Genomic DNA, 22,822 nt, shown 5'->3' with positions numbered 1-22,822 from the left:
GTGACTCAGCCATAGGTCTATTTTGGGGATGTGGTTCGGGGTGGAGATGAGCAGGAATTCTGTTTTGGAAGGGTTAAGCAGGACATGGTTCTCCGTTAACCAGTTTTGAGTTAACGTTAGAGTGTTGAGGGTGATGATGTTATCTAAGGATGAGATTTTCAAATAGAGTTGCATGTCATCCACATGCATGTGGAAGAGAATGTTCATGGAGTTTAATGAGTTTAGCGAGAGGTTCCAGGAAAAGGTTGAATAGGATGGGGGATAAGGCGGACCCTTGAGGGACCCCCATGAGTACAGGAGAAGGTTGGGAGAGGGAGTGGTTTGCCTTGACTCTTTGTGATTTGCGATTAAGGAAAGACAAGAACCATTGTAACACCTGATCAGAAAAACCCATTCTATTTTGCATGATGGATAGGAGGCTGTCATGATTAACCGTATCGAAAGCGGAGGAAAGGTCAAGGAGAATCAAGAGGCAGGATTCGTTTTTGTCAAGCATTTTCAAAATGTCATCCATAACGTGGGTGGGAGCCGATTCAGTGCTGTGTCCCTTCCTGAAGCCAGATTGATATTGGTCTACAAGTTGATAGTTCTCTATGTGAGCACAAAGTTGAGATTGTACACATTTTTCTAGAAGTTTTGCTAGGGTGGGGATGATGGAAATGGGGCAGACATTGTTGAGATCAGATTAGTCAGTGTTAGTCTTTTTTTAGAATAGGTGAAACGTGAGCTGCTTTTAGGCAACTGGGGATCGTGCCTTGTGAAAGAGAAGCGTTTACTATCCTTGACCAGGTGACAGTGCATTCTTGATTTCTTTGAAGATAGCCGGGGGCAACGGGTCATTGAAGTGGTTGGAGGGGTTGATATTCTGAAGAATCTTGTGGATGTCATTTTCACTAAAAGGGGTAAAGGTACCCCACGACGCATTGTTCTTAATATTCTTGGTGGTCACTTGGTTCTTATCAAAGGGGTCAATAGGGGAGGCGGCACCTGAGGAAGGCAAAAGAGCCTTCTTAGAGGCGAGGTCAGCATAGATGAGTCTTGATTTCTCAGAGAAGAAAGCGGCAAGATCATCGCATGAAGGTGGGCAGCCATCAAGATCAGAGTGGTTTGGACCAACAACTAATTGCTGTTTGACCAATTCAAACAGTTTCTTGGGGAGGTTTGTCACTTGATCCAGTTGGTGTCTGAAGTAGTCCACCTTGGTACTCGTGATTTGTTTATTGTAGAGGCTCCTGACATCTCTAAGGAGTTTTAGTTGGTCCGAGGAGGGATTGGATCACCAGGACAGTTCAGCTGCCCTGAGGTTGCGTCGGTCAGTGTTTAAGTTGTCATACCACGGTTTGGATATTTTAGTTGAGGCATATTTGTGCTGGAGTGGAGCAATGTCATCCATGATGTTGGAAATTGTCGAATTGTAGGGCGTCGGCGAGTGATTGCACCTCGACCAAATCAACTTGGGCGGAGAGGGCAGACTTACATTGGGCTCCTAGATCATCATAATTAATTGATCTGAGGTCCCTTTTCCATATCTTCGATTTCATAGGTTGCTCCTTCCTCATCAATACCTCCCTGTTAATGTAAAAGAGGATGCTATAATGGTTGGACCATGTGCCAAGCACCAGAGAACTCACACTCTGTGCGGCCCAAGTTAAGGAAATGTCCCATTCCTGAAATAGGTCATGTGGCCGATCACAGTCTTTGGGTAAATCAAACAATCCCCCCAAAAAATCCAAGGTAAACTCCTGAGAAGGTGCGAGGGTGTCAACATGCTTCCCTCTCTCACCTCCGAAGTGACTCTCCCTTTAGAGCCTATTCCAGTCTGAATTTCCAGGGCCATCTGCGATGCCCCACCAACCTGAGGAATTAGGTGAAGCCATGCAGCTGTTCTTTGGCACATTACCAGCTCCCACTGGCTCGCCTCCAGGCCCCCAAGGAACCGCAAGGTCCTCCACCAGAGACTCCGCTGGCGAGTCCTATCTTGTCATCAGCGGGACCATCTGGGCCCACTATAAGCTCTGCACTAGCTTCACTGCAAACTCCAATCCTAATGCCATGACCCACGCCAAACACTGGTGCATCGACCCCATCGGTGCGAGATGACAAAGTTCAACCTATGATTCATTTGAACAGCAGCCTTTGGGCAACCCATCTGATTCTGAAACCTAGCCCCTACCTCAAGGGAGGGACTAAACCCTCCTTGCTTTATTTGGAACAGATTCTGACAATGTTGCATATGATGCTGCATGTCCCGTAACCTACCCTGACCCACCCTAAAAACAAACCCAACTACACCATTCCCCTCTCACTACCATAAGGCCTAAAACCCTACACTACCCCTCCCCTGCCCTGAAAACGAACCCAACTACCCATTCCTCTCCCACTACCCTAAGGCCTAAAAACCCTACACTCCCCCTCCCCCGCGCTGTCCCTTAAACTACCCCACCTCCTTCCACTGCCCTAAAACCTACCAAAAGCCCCTCCCGGCCCAAATAAATAGCCCCACTTACCTCACAGCGGTGTCTTCCTGCTTCAGTCTTCTAGCAGCTAGACCACGCACTGCCTTAAGGCATGCATGGTAGAGCTTGCGTAGTTGGGTCACAGTGTTCTGACGCTTTTCCCGCTGCAGAGGTTCTCAACCTTCAGTTACATACTATGGTGGTGAAGAATAATGTCTTCAATGAGGTGCTTGTGCCCGGTAAAACAAATACTGAGCCCCTGTTTTCATTCAATGAATTCCTCACAGAGCCCCTTTTCAGGACTACGGCTAAAACCGTGTCCTGGACCTTCTGGGAACAGGCAGTCTAGTCGTGCAGGCTTCAGCAAGTAAGATCAACCAACCAAATTTACCATCCGTTGTGGCTTGGATACCACAGATGGATTAGGAAGGGCAAATGACACCACTGAGTTTCAAGAGGCATGCTTGGATGAAATCTGCGGGCTTATTCAGCAAAGACCAGTTTACATTAATTGATATGTCTTTCAATGCCTATTGAGTGTTTGGCGAGAAGACAGACTCTGCCCTGAACACTTTAAGGACAGTAGGGTCATGGTACACTCCTTGGGCCTGTCCATCCCAGCACATCAGCCACCCCAACAGTTTTGCCCCTTCCATAGATATTGCAGAGGCTTCCATTATCGCCAGCAAACCCAGCCTGCCCAGTAATTTCGTCTCCCTTTTTTGGTTGCCTCAGACCACATGAAAAATGGGGACAGCCTGCAGCACAGTCTTGTGCCGCTCCCTCTGCCTCAAAACCTCTTAAATGTATCCGAGGCATGCAGCCACCCTGTTAGAGGTAGATTCTTGCATTTTATGCCAGCGTCTCAAGCGATAGCTTTGGACAAGTGGGTACTGCAGATTGTTCAGCGGGGTTATGCTGTGCAATTTATCATCCTGCGGCACCATTCTCTGATCAATGTTGGAGGACCATCTGTTACTCTGGTAGTGGGAAGGAGCCATAGAGAAAGTGCAGGCGCCAGAAGTAGGCTTTGGTTGTAACTCTCGAGACTTTCTGGTGCCAAAGAAAGACTAGGGCTTTCATTCTATATGGTATCTGCACCCTCTCAATGTCTCCCTGCAGAAGGGCAAATTCGAATGCTCACCCTCGGCCCAGGTCTGCCCTTGACATTGAAATGTTGTGTTGGTCCTGCAGTACGCTTATATCTGAAAGAAACAGGTTAGTATTAGATTCCTTACCTTAGAATATCCCCAGGCGTCAGACTGGATCCGGAAAATTTTGCGTAGCAGTACCCCTTCGTGTCGGTAGGCATCGTCTGCGGCTCCGCGTCCGTCGTCGTTGGCGCCGGGATGACGTTGTCGCAGTACTTAGATGCCGCCTCGCGCGCTGACGTCAGTTCTTCTTTTTTCCGCACCAGCAAGCGCAGGTCCGGAGAAAGTGGTACCCTTTAGTCACTTTTTGACTAAGCTTTTTCGATCCGTTTCGAGTCTACGACTCCATTGGTGCCGGTAGGGATGCCCGGGTTCAAGCCCTGTGCCGACTGCAACCGACTGATGTCGGTTACCGACCCCCACCGCCGGTGCCTACATTGCTTGGAGCCCGACCACGATGACAAGTCGTGCCCCGACTGCCGGGCCTTGACGTCGAAGGCTCGGCGGGAGCGGTCCCGCAAGTGCCTCGAGCTCCGGCAGTCGGCCCGCGCCGCTCGAGGTCCCGATCCGGAAGGAGGTCGAGGGGCTGGAGTCATCACAGCTCGGTGAGTTGACACCACTCGTCGGGCTCCAAGTCCTCAGGTAAGAGGCACAAGAAGTCAAAGAGGCGACATCGCTCTTCTGACTCCCCCCAACGATCACGCGGCCAGGGGTTCGGGTGACACCGCCCACGCGGCTCCACCGGAGCTGCAGGCGTCGCGGCCTGCTCCATACCCACCGGTCCCTGGGCAGAACGCGACGCCGGAGGAGATCGATGCCTTCCTCATGGCCATGAGGTTGCTCTCTCCTCCGTCGGGTTCCGCGGCGCATTCGGGCCCAGCAGATCCGACTAGGAGCCCAAGCGGGCCGGGTGCTTTGGCCACGGCGCCGTCGGGTGCTTCGGCCCCGGCGCCGTTGTCGACTTCGGTCCCGACGCCGCAAGGCCCCACTGGATCCTTTTCCGGATCGCCGCTGGTCGACCTTACGACCCAGCCAGCGTCGACCCCCTAGGGTGTCACCCCCAGCGCCGTCCTCGGACGCCGCCGTCGTCCCTGGTCCAACCCTCGGTCCGGATCCGACATCGGAGTGGCGTCGCTCGACACCGCATTCGGCGCCGGCCGAAGAGCAATTCTTCGAGGATCTGGGTCCATCCTTTATCCCTGAATTTCAGGACATGGACGACGAGGGAGACGGGGGGGGGGGGTCTGAGGACCCCCTGGCATGTGAGTGCCAGTCATATGAGGACTGGACACAGGAACGAGGGGATGCCAGTGGCCTGGATACCTCCCCAGACACTGGTTTTGTCTCCCCCCTCCTAACGTGGCTACGGAGGAGGGGGCAGCTTATAGTGTGGTGCTGATGAGGGCAGCCAAGGCTTTGGCTCTTGAGCTCCTCTTCACAACAGTGAGGTCCAACATCCTCACAGAGGTCCTTAAACCACAGGTAAGCTCCCCAGAGCCTGTACTGCCGTTTAATGAGGCTCTCACAGACATCCTGTTGGGCACTTGGTCCAGGCCCACCACAGGCCCTCCTGTAGATAGGAACGTCGCTAGGCGCCACCGCCCAGCTCCGGGCGACCATAGTTTCTTGTCCACCCACCCCACCCCCGAGAGTCTAGTTATCCAGGCCTCTACCTCCCAATCCGCATTTCCGACGGCACCACCAGATCGGGAATCCAAGAGGTATGAACAGTTCGGAAAGATGTTCTCCTCCCTTAGTTTGGGGTTGCGGTCAGTCAACACCGCGTGCCTCTTGGGCCGTTACACCCACTCTCTGTGGGATACGGTTGCAACCGTGCTGCCTGAGTGCCCGGAGGGAGCCCAGGCGAAACTCGCTCAAGCCCTTGCAGAGGGAAGGGATGCAGCGCAGTACACCATCAGATGTGGACTGGATACCACAGACTCGCTAGGAAGAGCGATTTCCACGTCTGTGGCGGTTCGCCGCCACGCCTGGCTGAGGTCCGCCAGCTTTTCGGCCGATGTCCAAAACACCCTTATGGACAACCCGTTCGATGGCTGCCACCTCTTCGGTGGCAAGGCAGATAATGCGCTGAAACGCTTTAAGGACTCCAGGGCTACGGCCAAGTCCTTGGGCCTGTCGGCCCCGCGCCAGCAATCTTCTGCCCAGCGCTCCTATCGTAGCCACGGAAGGGGTGCTCCCCCACGTCCTGCCAGCCACGGGCCACAGACTAACATTCAGCGCGGTGGCGGAGGTGGTTACCGTTGCGGCGGTAACAGGGGACAACGGCGCAGCCAGTCCACATCCACCGCAGCATCTGCCTCAAAGCCTTCCTAGTCCGAGCTTTCAGGACCATTTGACGCCAGTGGGTGGCAGGGTTCGCCATCACCTCCTCCACTGGCGCTCCATCACATCGGACAGGTGGGTGCTGCAAATCGTCCGAAGGGGCTACTCCCTCCCCTTCGAGGCGACCCCTTTAGCCATGCCACCGCAGTACCACCGCGTGTCAGGGGATCACTTGCAACTTCTGTAAGAGGAAGTTACGGCCCACTTGGCCAAGGGGGCCATCGAGCGCGTTCCTGGGCCAGAAGTAGGGTGTGGTTGTTACTCCCACTACTTTCTGGTTCCCAAGAAGGGCAAAGGGGGCCTACGCCCTATCTTGGACCTCCGGAACGTCAACGGCTTCCTCCGGGAGGAGAAGTTGAAGATGCTGACTTTGGCTCAGGTCTTAGCTTCCCTAGACCCAGGAGACTGGATGGTAGAGTTGGACTTGCAGGACGCCTATTTCCACATCCCCGTCCTGCCGGCCCACAGGTGTTACCTGCGGTTCACGGTAGGCCACGATCACTTTTAGTTTACCGTGCTCCCCTTCGGCCTTACCAGCACCCCTGGGTGTTCACGAAAGTGATGGCCGCAGCTCATCTGCGCAGTTTAGGGGTTTTAGTCTTCCCCTACCTCCACGACTGGTTGTTGAAGGCGGGCTTGCACCAGACAGTTGTCAGCCACCTCCAGACTACGGCCGACCTCCTGCACCTGCTGGAGTTCTCCATCAATGTGCCGAAGTCGCACCTGTGTCCCTCTCAGAAGCTCCTCTTCATCGGAGCGGTTCTAGACTCGGCGCAGTTTCGGGTTTATCCTCCCGAACAGCGGGTTCGGGATATTCAGGCTCTGATTCCGATCTTTCAGCCTTTATCCTGAGTCTCGGTCAGATTGACGCTGCGGCTTCTGGGGCTGATTGCCTCCTGCATCCTTCTGGTGCATCATGCCAGGTGGCGGATGCGGGCTCTGCAGTGGGACCTGAAGTTTCAGTGGGCCCAGCATCAGGGCAACTTGTCCGACCATGTCTTGATCTCGGAGGGCACTGCAAGACAGTTGCAGTGGTGGCTCACGGACCGCGATTGGGTCAGCGGCAGATCCCTCTCCCTACCCCAACCGGAGCACGTAGTTGTGACGGACACGTCCCTTCAGGGCTGGGGGGGGCACATGCGGAGATCAGAGGCCTCTGGTCTCTGGCGGAGTCCCGGCTCCACATCAACCTTCTGGAGCTGCGGGCGATCCGACTTGCACTGAAGGCATTCCTCCCCTCTGTCCGGGGGAGTGTAGTGCAGGTGTTCACAGACAACAACACCGCCATGTGGTACTGCAACAAACAGGGCGGGGTCGTGGACCCTTTGCCAGGAGGCTCTGCACCTCTGGCAGTGGCTGGAACATCAGGGCGTGACCCTGGTGGTTCAACACCTGGCAGGTTCCCTGATAGTCAGGGTGGACGAACTCAGCCGTTGGTGCATGATGGATCACGAATGGCGTCTGAACTCGGACGTGGCGAAAGGCCTCTTTCAGCAGTAGGGAGAGCCTTGGTTAGATATATTCGCCACAGAAGAGAACGTGCAATGTCATCAGTTCTGCGCATTGGAATTTTCAATGCGGCACTCGCTTGGAGACGCTTTTCGTCGCGAGTGGAGTTGCGGTCTGTTGTACGCCTTTCCGCCTATACCACTTCTGCCCAGAGTGCTGAAGATCGGGCGCGACCGGGCCCAAGTCATCCTTGTGGCTCTGGACTGGGAACGGAGATACTGGTATCCCGAGCTACTCAGCATGTCAGTCGATTCCCCGATTAGTCTGCCTCTTCAGGAGGACCAAAATAATTACAAAAAGGGGGTGGTGATGGACAGAGTATCTGAGTTAATCAGAACACTCCTACCCAGTCAACAGATCAGGGCTTGATCCATCACCGTTTTTTAGCTCACTGCACCATCCCAGTTCAGAACCTGGCTATATGCAAATTAGTCTGTCCCTGGCCCAGTGCATCATGGGAACAGGGCAGACCAAACTACCAAGCCAATTCTTCACTGGAAAGGAAACAAGCTTCCGGGGACCGGTTTCTGGCATTACAGCCGTCTTCGGCCCGGCTTGCTTGAATCCTGATGGTGCAATGAGCAAGGGACTCATGTCTGAGCATACCCTTCCACACTCATGGTGGCCAAAATAATTACAAAAAGGGGGTGGTGATGGACAGAGTATCTGAGTTAATCAGAACACTCCTACCCAGTCAACAGATCAGGGCTTGATCCATCACCGTTTTTTAGCTCACTGCACCATCCCAGTTCAGAACCTGGCTATATGCAAATTAGTCTGTCCCTGGCCCAGTGCATCATGGGAACAGGGCAGACCAAACTACCAAGCCAATTCTTCACTGGAAAGGAAACAAGCTTCCGGGGACCGGTTTCTGGCATTACAGCCGTCTTCGGCCCGGCTTGCTTGAATCCTGATGGTGCAATGAGCAAGGGACTCATGTCTGAGCATACCCTTCCACACTCATGGTGGCCAAAATAATTACAAAAAGGGGGTGGGCTTGGTAGTTTGGTTTGCCCTGTTCCCATCATACACTGGGACAGGAACAGACTAATTTGCATATAGCCAAGTTCTGAGCTGGGATGGTGCAGTGAGCTAAAAAACGGTGATGGATCAAGCCCTGATCTTTGGACTGGGTAAGAGTGGTCTGCTTAATTCAGGCACTCTGTTCATCACCACCCCCTTTTCTGAATCATCTTCAGGAGGACCTTCTGTCGCAGCAGCAAGAAACGGTCCTCCACCCAAACTTGTCCAGTCTCCATTTACATGCGTGTAGATTGAGCGGCGGCAGTTGAGGCCATTTGACTTGCCTCCTGAAGTCTGTAATGTGATTCTGTCAGCTAGGCGTTTCTCCACAAAATCGGTATACGCCTGCAGGTGGAACAAATCTGTGGCATGGGGCACAGCAAAGGCTGTGGATTCCCTTTCTGCCCCTCTTTCAGAGGTTCTCCTCTTTCTTCTTTCTCTTGCCCAGCAGGGCTCTGCTCTGGGCACTCTAAAGGGCTACCTCTCTGCCATTTCCGCAGTCTTAAGGCTCCCTGATCAGCCCTCTTTGTTCAAGTGCCCGGTAGTAAATAGGTTTTTGTAGGGCATCACTCATATGTTTCCTCCTGTTCCTTTTGTGATGCCTCAGTGGGACTTGAACCTTGTTCTGACTTATCTGATGTGCGCTCCCTTCGAGCCACTTCATAACGGTCCTCTTCGTCTCCTTACTCTTAAGACTGCATTCCTGGTTGCCATCACCTCTGCCAGGAGAGTGAGCTCCAGGCTCTTTCTTCTCAACCTCCCTTCCTTTCTGATCATCCGGACAAAGTTGTGTTGCGGACGCGACCCTCTTTCCTGCCCAAGGTAGTCACAGCCTTCTACATCGGGCAGTCCATCACCTTGCCCACCTTCTTTCCGCCTCCGCATCCCTCGAAAGAGGAAGAGAGGCTCCACCGTCTGGACCCAAAACGCGCTCTCTCATATTATCTGGATCGCACACGCCAGTTCCGGGTGGATGACCAACTCTTTGTTAGTTACGTGGGCACTAAGAAGGGACGGGCGGTGCACAAACTGACCATTTCTCGATGGGTCGTCTTGTGCATCAAGGCTTGGTACTCTCTGGCTAAAAAAGAGCCTCCTGTGGGGCTACTTGCCTATTCCACTCGGGCCACGGCGGCTACTACTGCCCTGGGTTGGGGAGTCCCTTGCAGGACATCTGTCAGGCAGCTACGTGGGCCCCGCTGCACATGTTCGCAAGACACTACTGGCTGGACAGCCAAGTCCGGAGAGATGGCTTTTTCGGACGTTCCGTTCTCCAGGACTTTCTGGTGTGATCATTGGTTCACAGACCCACCACCGGGGTTGGTATTGCTGGGGTATCTATTCTAAGGTAAAGAATCTAATACTAACCTCTTTCTTTCAGATGCACAAGTTACTTATCTTTGGTAACGATATATCTGTAAGAAACAGTAGTTAGTATTCGATTCCTTACCGCCCCACCCATCCTCCCCATTCTGCGAACCAATATCTAGGGTTAAGGTCATCCCCTTTCAGGGCCCTAGTTTTTATGGCACCAGTGTTGGTTTTTATCATGGCTCTGCGTTTCTGGCACGGAAAAGCTGTGTATAAGAACTGACGTAAGCGCGCGAGGGCGGCGTCTAAGTACTCCGACGACGGATGCGGAGCCGCAGACGACGCCTACCGACGCGCAGGCCAAATTTTCCGGATCCAGTCTGACGCCTGGGGATATTCTAAGGGAACGTATCTTATACTAACTACTGTTTCTTACAGATATATCGTTACCGAAGGTAAGTAACTTGTGCTTTGTCATCCTCGTCCTGCAGGCCCACGTGTTCTCTGTGATTCATGATGGGGCAGGAGCATTATCAGTTTACTGTGCTCTCCTTTGGCATCACCAGTGCCCCTCAGGTGTTCATGAATGTGATGGTGGGGGTTGCAGCACATCTCTGAAGGTCAGAGGCTCCAGTCTTCCCCCTCCCTCGACTACTGGCTGCTAAAGTTACTTGCCTCAAGACTATGATGAACCTCCTCATTTCGTTGGGGCACACTATAAATAAGCCAAAGTCACACTGGACGCCTCCACATATGCTCATTTAGGCCATTCAGGATAGGGTGCAGTTTATCTATCCAGTCTGACACCTGAGTATTGTTCAAAAGGTGAGGAATCCTGGATTAGACTAATTATCTACCAGACAGAGTGCTACTTGGGGAACTTGTTCATTCACAACTTATGGTATAAAGATCCTCAATAAAGGGGAGCCTCACAATTACGCTTTTGTAAGTGCAATATTGAAAACAAAAATTGAGAGAATTAGAATGTAATATGAAGTAAATTTGGGAGATTGAATCTACTAGGGACAAGTTGTTTAACGTGAGGCCTGTGCCTATAGTTAGAATGAAGGGTGGTAAATCCAATCAATGGTATGATTTGGAGTGTATACTTAAACATAGGTAGACTGGATGGACACTCCTTCACATTCATGATGGGTACAGTGCAGTGTAAAAATCTACAAAAAAAACACAGGTGGTTGATTAAAAGGAAGAGGCTTTCTGTGAGAATTTTCATAGGATATATCTTGAAATTCAAATGAAAGATCTGAAGTTGTTGTGGACAGATCCTCCAGCTTCTAGTGAGTCTGCGAAATGCTAATTAATAGCAAAATTCCAAAAGGTCCGCAATTTCCGTTTAACGATCAGTAACAAAAAAAATTATGAAAGTGTTCTCATGGCCTTTGTTTAATTTCCTTAACCACAGAGAGACCTATATTCGAGAAAGAGCATCCTGATTGTTTCCCCGCTGTGCGCCGTCAATTAAGCCATCTATCGCCCTGACGGACTCCTTTTGTTTCCCAAAGCGGTCTTAAGCATTACAAATTTTACTTTTTTTTCGAATTTTGCATAAAGAAATGGTGTAACCCCCTGCGCTGGAATATCTATGCCACTGTACACTGGAACATTATTTTGCCTACGATTGGAGCAGTTTGTGTTCTATTTAGACAATCTGCAGGGCCTGACTGAAGTTATTCACCAAGTTAAAATTAATTCTTATGATACTATCTTTTTATAATATGCTTTTAAGACTCGTCTAGATCGGCTTCTTTCGGAGTCTGTAATAAAACGATTTAACTTCTTCAGTAGTCTTATCCATTGTTATTGTGACATGAAATTAAAGTTCATTCCCTCTTGCCGCTCATGCAAGTAAAAAGGTACATCGTCCAAAGAGAGAAAAAACAAGAGGGTTTAGTGTTCACAAAAGTATTTCAATGGGGGTCATGTCCCAGAGTCCTGAAATGGCTGGCACAGCATGTTGTGACCAGCAAATCAGAGGGACTCACCCCCAACCCCCCCCCCCCCCCCTCTTAGAGCCAGGGTGGTGTTTTTTTTTTTAATAAATAAATTATTTTCAGGTAAAGGCACTATGTCCCGGATTACCTTAGTGGCTGCAAAAACATATTTTTCAGGTGTGACTAATCATTCAGGATTGTCTAGCCCTTTTTAAATTGGCCAAACAGAGCATATATGGACAATTCCTGTTCAGATACATATTTTATGGACCTTAATTTCTCAAAAACTCATAATTCTAGATTTACATCAACTGACAAAAAGCACACTTTTTGAGTAAAGATCTAACTTTCTGATTAACTTGGTGTAATTCTTTTCAGCCGTTGTCTGTATAGCTGTTCAAAAATCCCTATGGAAAGTGCATGGGGAAACTGTGTTTTGGGACTCCCTTTTTCTCAGCCCCCGCTTAACAGATCACCCCAATGCATTCCAGGTAGGAGCTGAGGTGAATGGAAGTATTTCTTCTTTTTTGTTTTTGTTGGGAAAGGTTAACCCCTTCGATGCTGATGACGGCCCCCAGCCGTCATGCATCACGGGGCTCGTGTGCTGATGACGGCTGGGGGCCGTCATGATCCCGCCCACTTCGAAAAACGGCGCAGAATAGCGGCCACGCCCAAGGGGTTAATCAAACTGTGCCAAAGTTATTAGCGAAACAGCCCCCTTTTTCTATTGAAACTCTCACCTAATAATAACTAAAAAAGTGGCGATTGTGTTTATATATATATTTTCACTGAAAAAAATAAAGGTTAATGTGGTATTATGGTTGGGTATGGTTATAATCTACTTTGCATTAAAAAAAAATCTGAGAAATTCACTGAAAAAACAAAGGTGCTGTATAGTTAGGTAAAAATGCCAGTTACAATGTTACATTTTAAACTGAAAAAACCCCTCGTGACTATAGTGTGTGCCCCTGTTATATACAGTGTTGACATCCATTACGTCATTTCAAATGTTATCAATGATGTCCTAGAACATGTTGTGAGTTATGTAATAAGCAGTGCATAGTAAAGGTGCGCGTTAGTTACTTTAGTTAACTATAACTGGTGAATTTCAGTCGTTTTATTTTGTTATGTTTGAAATCTAACATTTAAATAATATCTACACGTAACTATAAAGTCAATGTAACCTTTATTTGAGTGAATTTGTATTTTTTCTTTTTAATGAGGTAAAGTAATATTTTTATTACCTTACTAGGTCTACTCTGCACCAGGCACTGCGCCCAGCCTCCGCTGCGCATGGCCAATGGCAATGCGCAGAGGCCCTGCGCCCAACACCCACCTGGGGAACCAAGACCCCTTTGATGGCAAACACAATAGTCTTCCAGTGCCTCCAAGACCCCTTTTTTTCTTTCTTTGAAGTACTATAGTGAAATTACACTGGCGTGTTGAGCCCCGCAGTAGTATTGCAGTGACATGAACAAATATATATATTTTATATATTTGACCCCCCCCCCCATGGTCAGGGTACCCCAACCCTGCTCACCCATCCCACCCCCTTCCTTATTAGGTCTCGCCTGTCGATGCGCATGCGCATCGAGCAAGGCGAGAGTATTGCGACTTATCTACTCTTTATCCACACTGCAAGGAATCGTGGCGATTCCTTGCAGTGCCCGTGACTTTTAAGCTCAATGCGCATGCGCATTGAGCTTAAAAGCGCGTGCACGTCCGTCTTTGTTTACCCGCTCCGCCCCCTCCCCTTCCCGCCGTGTCGCATTTCTCCTCCCCCCTCCCCTCTCTTCCCTCCGGCTTGTTTGTTTATTTGACCCGCTCCGCCCCCTCCCCTTCCCGCCGTGTCGCATTTCTCCTCCCCCCTCCCCCCTCCGTTTTGTTAAAGTCCGTCGCTATGCTACTTGCCCTATCCAAATGGCTCTGAAGTGCCAGACAGCGGAACAACTTGAATTAGTCACGGACAAAGTCGATAGGTCGCTACCATGTTCCTTCAAAGAAGTTTTTGCGTGCTTTGCATGTACGTGTGATTCACAAGAGAAATAGGGGCTCGACGGTGCCTAGTTTGCACAAGTCTGCCTCCCGCTGTGGGTCGGCCCGATGAGAAGAGCTGCGCTGATTGGCAAAGTGTCCCCTCTACATTGTTAGTTGAGCCGGAGCTGTTGCGACTCAAGGTAGGAATCTGTGTGCAGCGAACTCTTATGTTTTACTACTTCGGACTGCTGATGCTTATTCTTGGGAATGTCGCACGGCGCATGCAATCTCCATAAGGTTTGGTGCTTTGAAAACTGGTGCCGAATTCCACTTTCATTCTCAGTTGCACTAAAATAGCCTTGCAGATGATGGTCACTTTTCATCTCAAACGTTTTAATGTCCTTCTATGGTTATACATATGTCTGAAAGCTCTGTTGAACTGCCAGTGCCCTTTTGCTTTTATTCTATAATTGCAATGCTTTTTAATTAACACGCCAATAAAGATGTGACACATGAAATTGTTTATGAAAAACAGCCACAGAGCACACGCTAAAAGCTGAGGCAGGCTAGGTTCAAAGTGTTTCCCCAGCAGGGCTTTAAGTGAGATGAAAACACAGGGGTGGTGGTCTCACAGAGGGCCATGGCCAAAGTAATTAAGTGCGTTGCTTAAACACACCTAAGCTAAAAATCTGTGCTTAGCATAGTGTTCCGCCCGACATGTATTTTGCAGCAATTATGGCTTGTTTTTTTTACTTGCCATTGTTTTTTAATGCGGTATTAGATCTCTCAGATTTGGGTTAGGTTGCTTCTTTTACGAGGCACGCGTCCTGCATCCAGTGGTGGTGGCTTCTCTGTTGCACTTCTTGGATGACATCACTGTCTGGCGCCGCTCACTTATTTCCTGGAAATAGAAACGTACTTTCTGCGGAGAGGCAGGACGTGCCCCTGTAAACGGCGATCCAGCATTTCTATCAGATGTGCAACGTAAAACCTGACCAAGGCGAATGGAGGCTATTTTGGGGGAAATTAGGGCAGAAAGATTTCATTTTTCCAGACTTTTATTTTTCAAGTTCGCCTGACTTCACATTCCTGGATTGCAGTCGCCGAAACAAAGCGGCCAGCTCTTCTTCCCTGAAGCGAATCCTTCTGGCGCTCAACACTGCCGCTGACGTGCTTTCAAAGGGGCGTTTAAGAATGACCCGACAGGGAGCTTGCTCGGATCGTTCCTTTGTTCCCCAATACGGAAGATGGGATGCAGCGACCCTCAACCCCTCACTCACCCTCAACCCCTCACCCTCAACCCCTCATACTCAACCCCTCATCCTCAACCCCTCACCCTCACTCACCCTCACCCTCAACACCTCACCCTCACTCACCCTCAACCCCTCACTCACCCTCAACCCCTCACTCACCCTCAACCCCTCACCCTCACTCACCCTCAACCCCTCACCCTCACTCACCCTCAACCCCTCACCCTCACTCACCCTCAACCCCTCACCCTCAACCCCTCACCCTCACTCACCCTCGACCCCTCCCCCTCGACCCCTCCCCCTCAACCCCTCACCCTCCCTCACTCACCCTCACCCCCTCACCCTCACTCACCCTCACTCACCCTCACCCTCACTCACCCTCACCCTCACTCACCCTCAACCCCTCACCCTCACTCACCCTCACTCACCCTCACTCACCCTCACTCACCCTCACTCACCCTCACCCACCCTCAACCCCTCACCCTCACTCACCCTCAACCCCTCACCCTCACTCACCCTCACCCTCACTCACCCTCAACCCCTCACCCTCACTCACCCTCACTCACCCTCACTCACCCTCACTCACCCTCAACCCCTCACCCTCACTCACCCACCCTCACCCTCACTCACCCTCACCCACCCTCACCCTCACTCACCCTCAACCCCTCACCCTCACTCACCCTCAACCCCTCACCCTCACTCACCCTCAACCCCTCACCCTCACTCACCCTCGACCCCTCACCCTCGACCCCTCCCCCTCAACCCCTCACCCTCCCTCACTCACCCTCACTCACCCTCACTCACCCTCACCCACCCTCACCCCCTCACCCTCACTCACCCTCACTCACCCTCACCCTCACTCACCCTCACCCTCACTCACCCTCAACCCCTCACCCTCACTCACCCTCACTCACCCTCACTCACCCTCACTCACCCTCAACCCCTCACCCTCACTCACCCTCACCCACCCTCAACCCCTCACCCTCACTCACCCTCAACCCCTCACCCTCACTCACCCTCAACCCCTCACCCTCACTCACCCTCACTCACCCTCAACCCCTCACCCTCACTAACACTGAAACCCTCAATCACCCTCACTCTTACTCTCACTCACACTCTACACCTCAGCCTCACCCACTCACCCTCAACACCTCACCCTCACCCCCTCAACCCCTCACCCCCTCACCCTCACCCTCACCCCCTCACCCTCAACCCCTCACCCTCAACTCCTCACCCTCAACCCCTCACCCTCAACACCTCACCCTCAACACCTCTCCCTCAACACCTCACCCTCAACACCTCACCCTCAACACCTCACCCTCACTCACTCTCAACCCCTCAACCTCACTCACTCACCCTCAACACCTCACCCTCACTCCCTCACCCTCACTCCCTCACCCTCAACCCCTCACCCTCAACCCCTCACCCTCAACCCCTCACCCTCAACCCCTCACCCTCAACACCTCACCCTCAACACCTCACCCTCAACACCTCTCCCTCAACACCTCACCCTCAACACCTCACCCTCAACACCTCACCCTCAACACCTCACCCTCAACCCCTCACCCTCAACCCCTCACCCTCAACCCCTCACCCTCAACCCCTCACCCTCAACCCCTCACCCTCAACCCCTCACCCTCAACCCCTCACCCTCGCTCACCCTCGCTCACCCTCGCTCACCCTCGCTCACCCTCGCTCACCCTCACTCACCCTCACTCACCCTCAACCCCTCACTCACCCTCACCCACCCTCAACACCTCACCCTAACTCACAATCACCCTCACTCACCCTCACCCTCACTCACTCTCACTCTCACTCACCCTCAACCCCTCACTCACCCTCAACCCCTCACCCTCACTCACCCTCAACACCTCACCCTCACACAGTGCAATAGGTCTCAGAGGATTTTTAGTTAAAGCTTTTACAATTGTTTATGGCTTTTTTGATTTGTAATTCTTTAGCATTGGCTACAAGAAATAAAAATGCTAAAGATTTACAACAAAAAACCATAAACAATTCTAAAAGCACTAACTCTAATGCTGCGAGTCCTATTGCATTTCCAATGCTTGTTTTTGTTTTATACATCATGGTGGACAGTCATAAATTGGCAACTGCAACTTTCTCTGCAAGTTGCAGCCAGACAACCCCATGACAGATTTTGACCTTGAGGTAGTACAGAGAGGGGGAGTACCATGCCAGCCAATCAGAATGCTTGTTTTGGGCATGCGGTACTCAAGAAATACTGCAAAGGTACATTGTTGCTATATATACACATAAATATTTGGACCATCTTTCTACCAAATGTAGTGTAATTCCTTTCAGCTCTTCTGGCTGCAGTGCTATTCAAAGTTCCTACGGGAAATTGCATGGGGGAAAATGTTCTCCCTTTTCTTGGCCCCTGCTTAATGGACCACCACCAATTTAATGGACCACCAAAGGAGCTGAGTTGACTTAACTGTTTTTTGTGGAAAGTTTTTTGAAGATTCATCAAACCGCACCAAAGTTATTCGCAAACCCCAAAAAATCCAAATCCTATGGCAAACTGGTCTTTATATATTATATACACAATTAAGAAAGAAGGACTGAAAGAACCAGGTGGAGAGTGTATCCATTAAAAAAAAAAAATATATATATATATATATATATATCAATCTCTAAATGTCATGCAGAATGATGCGAATACTAGTTGCAGCCGCATCATCACAACTGTTCTTTTTCTCCCTTCCAATGTTACACAGCTTCCACATTTTTTTTTTTTGGCTGAGGCTGGACAGCATCAGCAAAAAGCCTTTCCAATCTAATAATTCAAAAAGGAGAGACTTGTTGGCTTTGCTAGTTCATAATTATTGCCGCAATACATTGTAAACAGTATAGAATAGAAAAAAAATTGAACAGTCAACTTGTAGTGAGAATGGTCTTCTATTTGTCTTTTAATACTTTTCTTTGTTATTCTAGGGTACTGTAATCATCATTGCAAATCATGGTGACAGAATTGATATTCCCCCAGGAGCAGTACTGGAAAATAAAATTGTATCTGGCAATCTTCGGATTTTGGATCACTGACGCGGAAAGCTGCTACAATAGCTCTTACTATATAGGCCTCTATTAGGAGTAATGCAACACACTCATAGAAGCTCGGCCACCTACCACTTCAGTGTACCCTGCAGTATTGTGTTAAAATAGTTATGTGATGTATTTAATAATGAGCATAGCTGTGTGCAAATATAGGTTTGAAAGCAATATCCAAATGTCTATAAACAGATATTAGTAAATTCAGAGTGTAATCTTGTAGGTAAATACAAGTGCAATAACTGCTCAGGAGAGTGAATAGACTATTTGATGAAATAATATAATGCAAATACTACGCTTTACAGTTTTTAGAGTTATCTGAAACAAAACAAAAATATCAAAGACTGTATGTACTGGTGTCATGGTAGCTTCTGCCGCGAGTAATGCTGTTTCTGATTCTGTGGCGTGCAAGAGATCGCTGTAGATATCGCTTTCTTACCTCTTGCACTGGGAGAATGTGGTTTGGAGTTTAAGGTCGCCCCTAAATTTCAAAGTTCCTGATTCTATATTATTGCACTGCTTTTGTTGAGGGTGACTGGCCAGAATGCACAAAAGAGCTGTGTCGCACCTGTAGCACTCATTTCATGATAGATCGTGGAACTAATATTTATTTATAGTTTCTTTTCCTAAATGAGCACTTTTCTCTTCAGTAATATAGTTGTGCTGCTGAGCCGAGTATTATTGAAAGATTTCACATCTTCTGTTATTCGACTTGGACATTTACATTTGGACCACTTACACTACCATCTGCTTCCATGACACTGATGGAACACATACATGTATGTTACAGAAACAGTTTTTAAATCCTTACTTTATGTGATAACGTAATAGACAACGAAGCTGTGCAAGGTTTTATTCCAGTTAAAAAGCATAAATCCTTAGGACAATCATCCTTTCAAATTATACTGATGTTGTGTGCCACGTGATTTATTTAAAATATATGATGACATGCATTGTAATATACTGTCTCATTAAAGCAAGGTTGAATACATAATAGAATTGTGTGTTAATGCCTCTTTATTTTGGATGGGAAGGTATCTGGATCAAAGACGCACTGTTTTTTGATAGTTTGAGACACGTCTCTGCAAGAACCATAGCAGCACAAATTGTCATATTCCATTCTGTAATCAGCACAATTTTAGGCACTCAGAAGTCTACTTTGGGGGAGATATCAAGAACGCTGCCAACATTAGGCAATAAAAATGCAGGCACTTTTTAGTTTTTCTGAGTGCTGCTACCAGTTTGTACAGTTTCCATAAGTACAAAAGTGATCAATAAATTAACACCAGCTTCATACACTCTTAAATATACTATAGTAATGCAACTTTAAAATTGTACAAGCTTAAAATAAAAATATTCTGTTACCCCACCGTTTTTTTTTTTTTTTGCAGGTGTTTAAAAACACAACCAAAACTTCAAAAACACTTAGGATCAAGTAAGACACTGACACGGTTTAATTGAAAATACCCACATAGGTCAGCAGATACTGCAAATAAGTACTTTTGCCCCACCACAAGTAGCAAGAGCAAAATCATCCCCATAAGAAAAAAGTCTACAAAAATTCTGATTGCAAATGCCAGCATTCTAAACTAACATCATCATGGTCTCCAACCAATCCCTGTATGTTGCCTTTAAATGATAGTAATGAATCGTCATGGGGGGCGGGAGATAAAAAAAAGTGATGTGTTCCATCCTTCCGAAGTCAGCGAAAGACATTACTTTAGAGGGCCCTTCATTTCCACATAAATAAAATTGGCGTCCCTGTCATTCCGTAGCCACGCACATGTGCGGTGAAGCATGCACATGCCTACAGAATGATGCTGCTGCTTCCATTAATGTTTAGTCAAAGCGGTGCAATGCTGGTCCAGATTGATACCAGCGGTTCAGCACATCCACATAAGGTAAACGTACGTATGGTGAATGAAACTGATTTACACAGTCGGTGTTATCCTGAAAATCCAGCGAGGACTCGCCCTCCTGGACCTACATTTATCACCCCGCAATGTATCCCTACAAATGGTAACATTGTGTCTGTTGTAAACTACTGATAGACACCGTGAGGACGTTTTTGTGTTGCAGGCTTTTTAGCTCCTGTTGCTTACCAACATGTGTGAATAGGTTGTATGCAAGTAAAAATTTTCCATACATCGATATGTTAAAAAAAAAAAAAATTCTTTAGCTAGAGAACACATCTTTTCGACAGAGAATAAAATTCAGAATTTTGTAAATTATACCATCATTAAATAATGCAGCGCACCGCTAAATCATGTTCATTTCCAGGAAATAAAGCTCCGATGCAAAGCATCTATACGTCTTCCATGTGAATGCAAAGAGCTACAGTGTATTCCAGACTGTTACGGCTGTGCTACAGCCATACATGTACTCTTGGATTTGGTCCACTGAGTCCAAACAGCTGATCATTTGTGCCTCTTGAAGGACATCCAAATTCCCTGACAGTCCTGCTGCGACAATGTTTCCCAAAAAACATTTTTACAGCCTGGCTTGAACTTTGAGCAAGTCTGATTGTCTCTAATGCATCGAAAGTTCCTTGTTCAACGCGATCATCACCTCTTCTGCTCCCAAATCTCAGCCATGTTAAGGTCCAAGTAGTTGAGGCTTTTCAAGCCTTGAACATGTCCAGTGTAAAACGCTACATCTGCTGCCACCAACCTGCAAAAAGACCAAAAAACATTTAATACAAAAAAATGATAGAAAATGAACAATTATTAGAAACGGCTGTAAAACTATGATTACTTGTTTTTTTATTATTTTTGACTTTACCAGGCATCCAAGATACAAAGTAAATGTATCCACTGACAACTGTTTGTGAAGGCAGACATTGCTCTGTATCTTGCAAGGATTATGCTATTAATTATTTATTTATTAATACATTGCTGAACCATGTGTGCCTGCCCCAGTGATGCGAGAACAGCTCAGATGAGCTAACATGCCTCATCTACCATTAGAGACTGAGATAGTAGGGCTTAAAATCATTTGTCTTTAAGGCCTGCTTTCCTAGTAAATTTCCATTTGGGGGCTAAATGGAGTTTTTGGTGCATCCACAATAATCCTGGACACATTTCGCATGGAAAACATGGGGGGGGGAATGGTGCTTAAGAGGCAACACCTATAGTAATTGGGTGCACAAACTGACACGGTATTTTATGCTTCATTCGGGGCTGGTGAATTCAGAGTTCATAGGTAATGCTGCTCCCACCATGCACATATAAATAACTTACTAACATACTGGGCCAATATGAAGGTAGCACTTACATTTTCTTCTTGAAGGAGAGCCATTACACCACTCGAGTGTCCCCCAAATTAAAAAACGTGATAAATGCAAAACATAAGTAGAGAGCAAGGGAATCCTCTGGATGTATTTCAAAAGATAGGCCTTCAAAGCGGACTTGCATTGAAAGATGTCAATGAAAGCACATTAGTTTAGTTACGCACTGTTATGAAAGCTATTATAGCCCAATCACACACTACTAATCTTCATTTCTATGAGTCCAACACTTAATTTTTATAATCTTTACACGATTATTCCCTACTCCCCAGAGACTGGTACATTTCCATGACCTCGTTAGCATAAAAAAAGAAATACAGATTGGGACAACGGGAGGGCTGGGCTTCGCCTCAGTTGCACTTTGTGTGGCGGCTAAAGAAACTGGCAGGTGGGTGATGAGTCCGCTGCATCAGTGTTAGAAGTAGTTGACCACCTACTGGATCTTCATTAGGAGGGACGTTTAACCTCACATCGGAAAAGATAAGAAAACACCCAAACCCCAGTTGTAAGATTGGGAGAAATAGAGCCACGATGGGGAAGATGAGAGGTAACAGTTTGGACCTGCTGGCCATTGTTGGACACTATACACAGACACACTTTCTTAGACCAACGCACACTGTGCTCATTCATACCACCTGTGATGTGTCTTAAGAAAATACCTTTCACTGTAAAAGGCCTTGTCTCCCCTACACAAAAGAAACCAAGTCTGGTGGTCTCTCCAGCACCATAGCCCAGATGTGATTTTTCTCCAAGAGATGCACCTGCTACAAACACCAAGATATCTTTTACATGAAACAGAACTTATCCACATCAATTTTGGGCCTCAGCTAGCACTAAATGTGAAGATGTGGGTATCCTAACCAAGGCCCATCCGAGTAGGGAAGGTGTAAAGATCAAGGGAGATGGTGAGGGACGTTATCTGAAACTCCAACTGACATGGCAAGCTCAGTCATATACCTTTATCAACCTTTATGTGCCACAGAAGTGTTCGTCCGTGATGTGATTTTCAAGTTTGTGACCTTGCGGGTCACTGTGTTTTGGGGGGGATTACTTCAGTCTGGTCCGTGACCTGACTCTGGATAGGGCCCATAGGAGCACACCCGATATAGGTTCAATGTCCAAAGAGTTAAAGCAAATAATTTTAGACCCGGGGCACATGGACGTACTATCACTGAGGAATGAAGGAGTACTTGTATTATTCACACATGCACCTCTTCTACTCTCCTATTGATGTCCTGTTCCTCTCGCTCTCCAGCTCCATCACAAGCATAGCAATCTCTGATATAAGTATATCAGATCATGCACGTGTAGAATTAGCATGCTGGACAGGGAACAACCGGAGGTAAGAAAGATGTTGGAGGTTAGACTTGAAAGAATTAGAAGCTTATTTTAAGATTCAAAATAATCACTCTGACGTCCTCCTATGAACAGTGTGGGATGCAGTTAAGGCAACCATAAGAAGAGTAGTCATAGGGATGTCGGCAGATAAAAGCAT

At 48.3% G+C, this 22,822-nt stretch overlaps 2 protein-coding genes across 4 annotated transcripts in view; one reads left to right on the top strand and one right to left on the bottom strand.

Moving 5' to 3' along the window:
* The window catches only part of UGP2 (UDP-glucose pyrophosphorylase 2), a 476,638-nt gene extending 457,598 nt beyond the window's left edge, over window positions 1-19,040 (top strand). For both annotated transcript variants that reach the window (XM_078649432.1, XM_078649433.1), the window contains exon 10: window positions 17,928-19,040. In XM_078649432.1, coding sequence (XP_078505558.1) covers window positions 17,928-18,035 — 108 coding nt within the window. In that variant the 3' untranslated portion in view covers window positions 18,036-19,040. The remainder of the gene's footprint in view (window positions 1-17,927) is intronic.
* Window positions 18,835-22,822, bottom strand: part of VPS54 (VPS54 subunit of GARP complex) — a 624,042-nt gene continuing 620,054 nt past the window's right edge. For both annotated transcript variants that reach the window (XM_078649430.1, XM_078649431.1), the window contains exon 24: window positions 18,835-20,711. In XM_078649430.1, the coding sequence (XP_078505556.1) occupies window positions 20,606-20,711 (106 nt within the window). In that variant the 3' untranslated portion in view covers window positions 18,835-20,605. The remainder of the gene's footprint in view (window positions 20,712-22,822) is intronic.

Source organism: Lissotriton helveticus, chromosome 6 (assembly GCF_964261635.1).
Source record: "Lissotriton helveticus chromosome 6, aLisHel1.1, whole genome shotgun sequence".
Classification (NCBI taxonomy): domain Eukaryota; kingdom Metazoa; phylum Chordata; class Amphibia; order Caudata; family Salamandridae; genus Lissotriton; species Lissotriton helveticus.
Note: the sequence above shows the minus strand (reverse complement) of the source record. Positions and strands in the feature narration are given on the sequence as shown.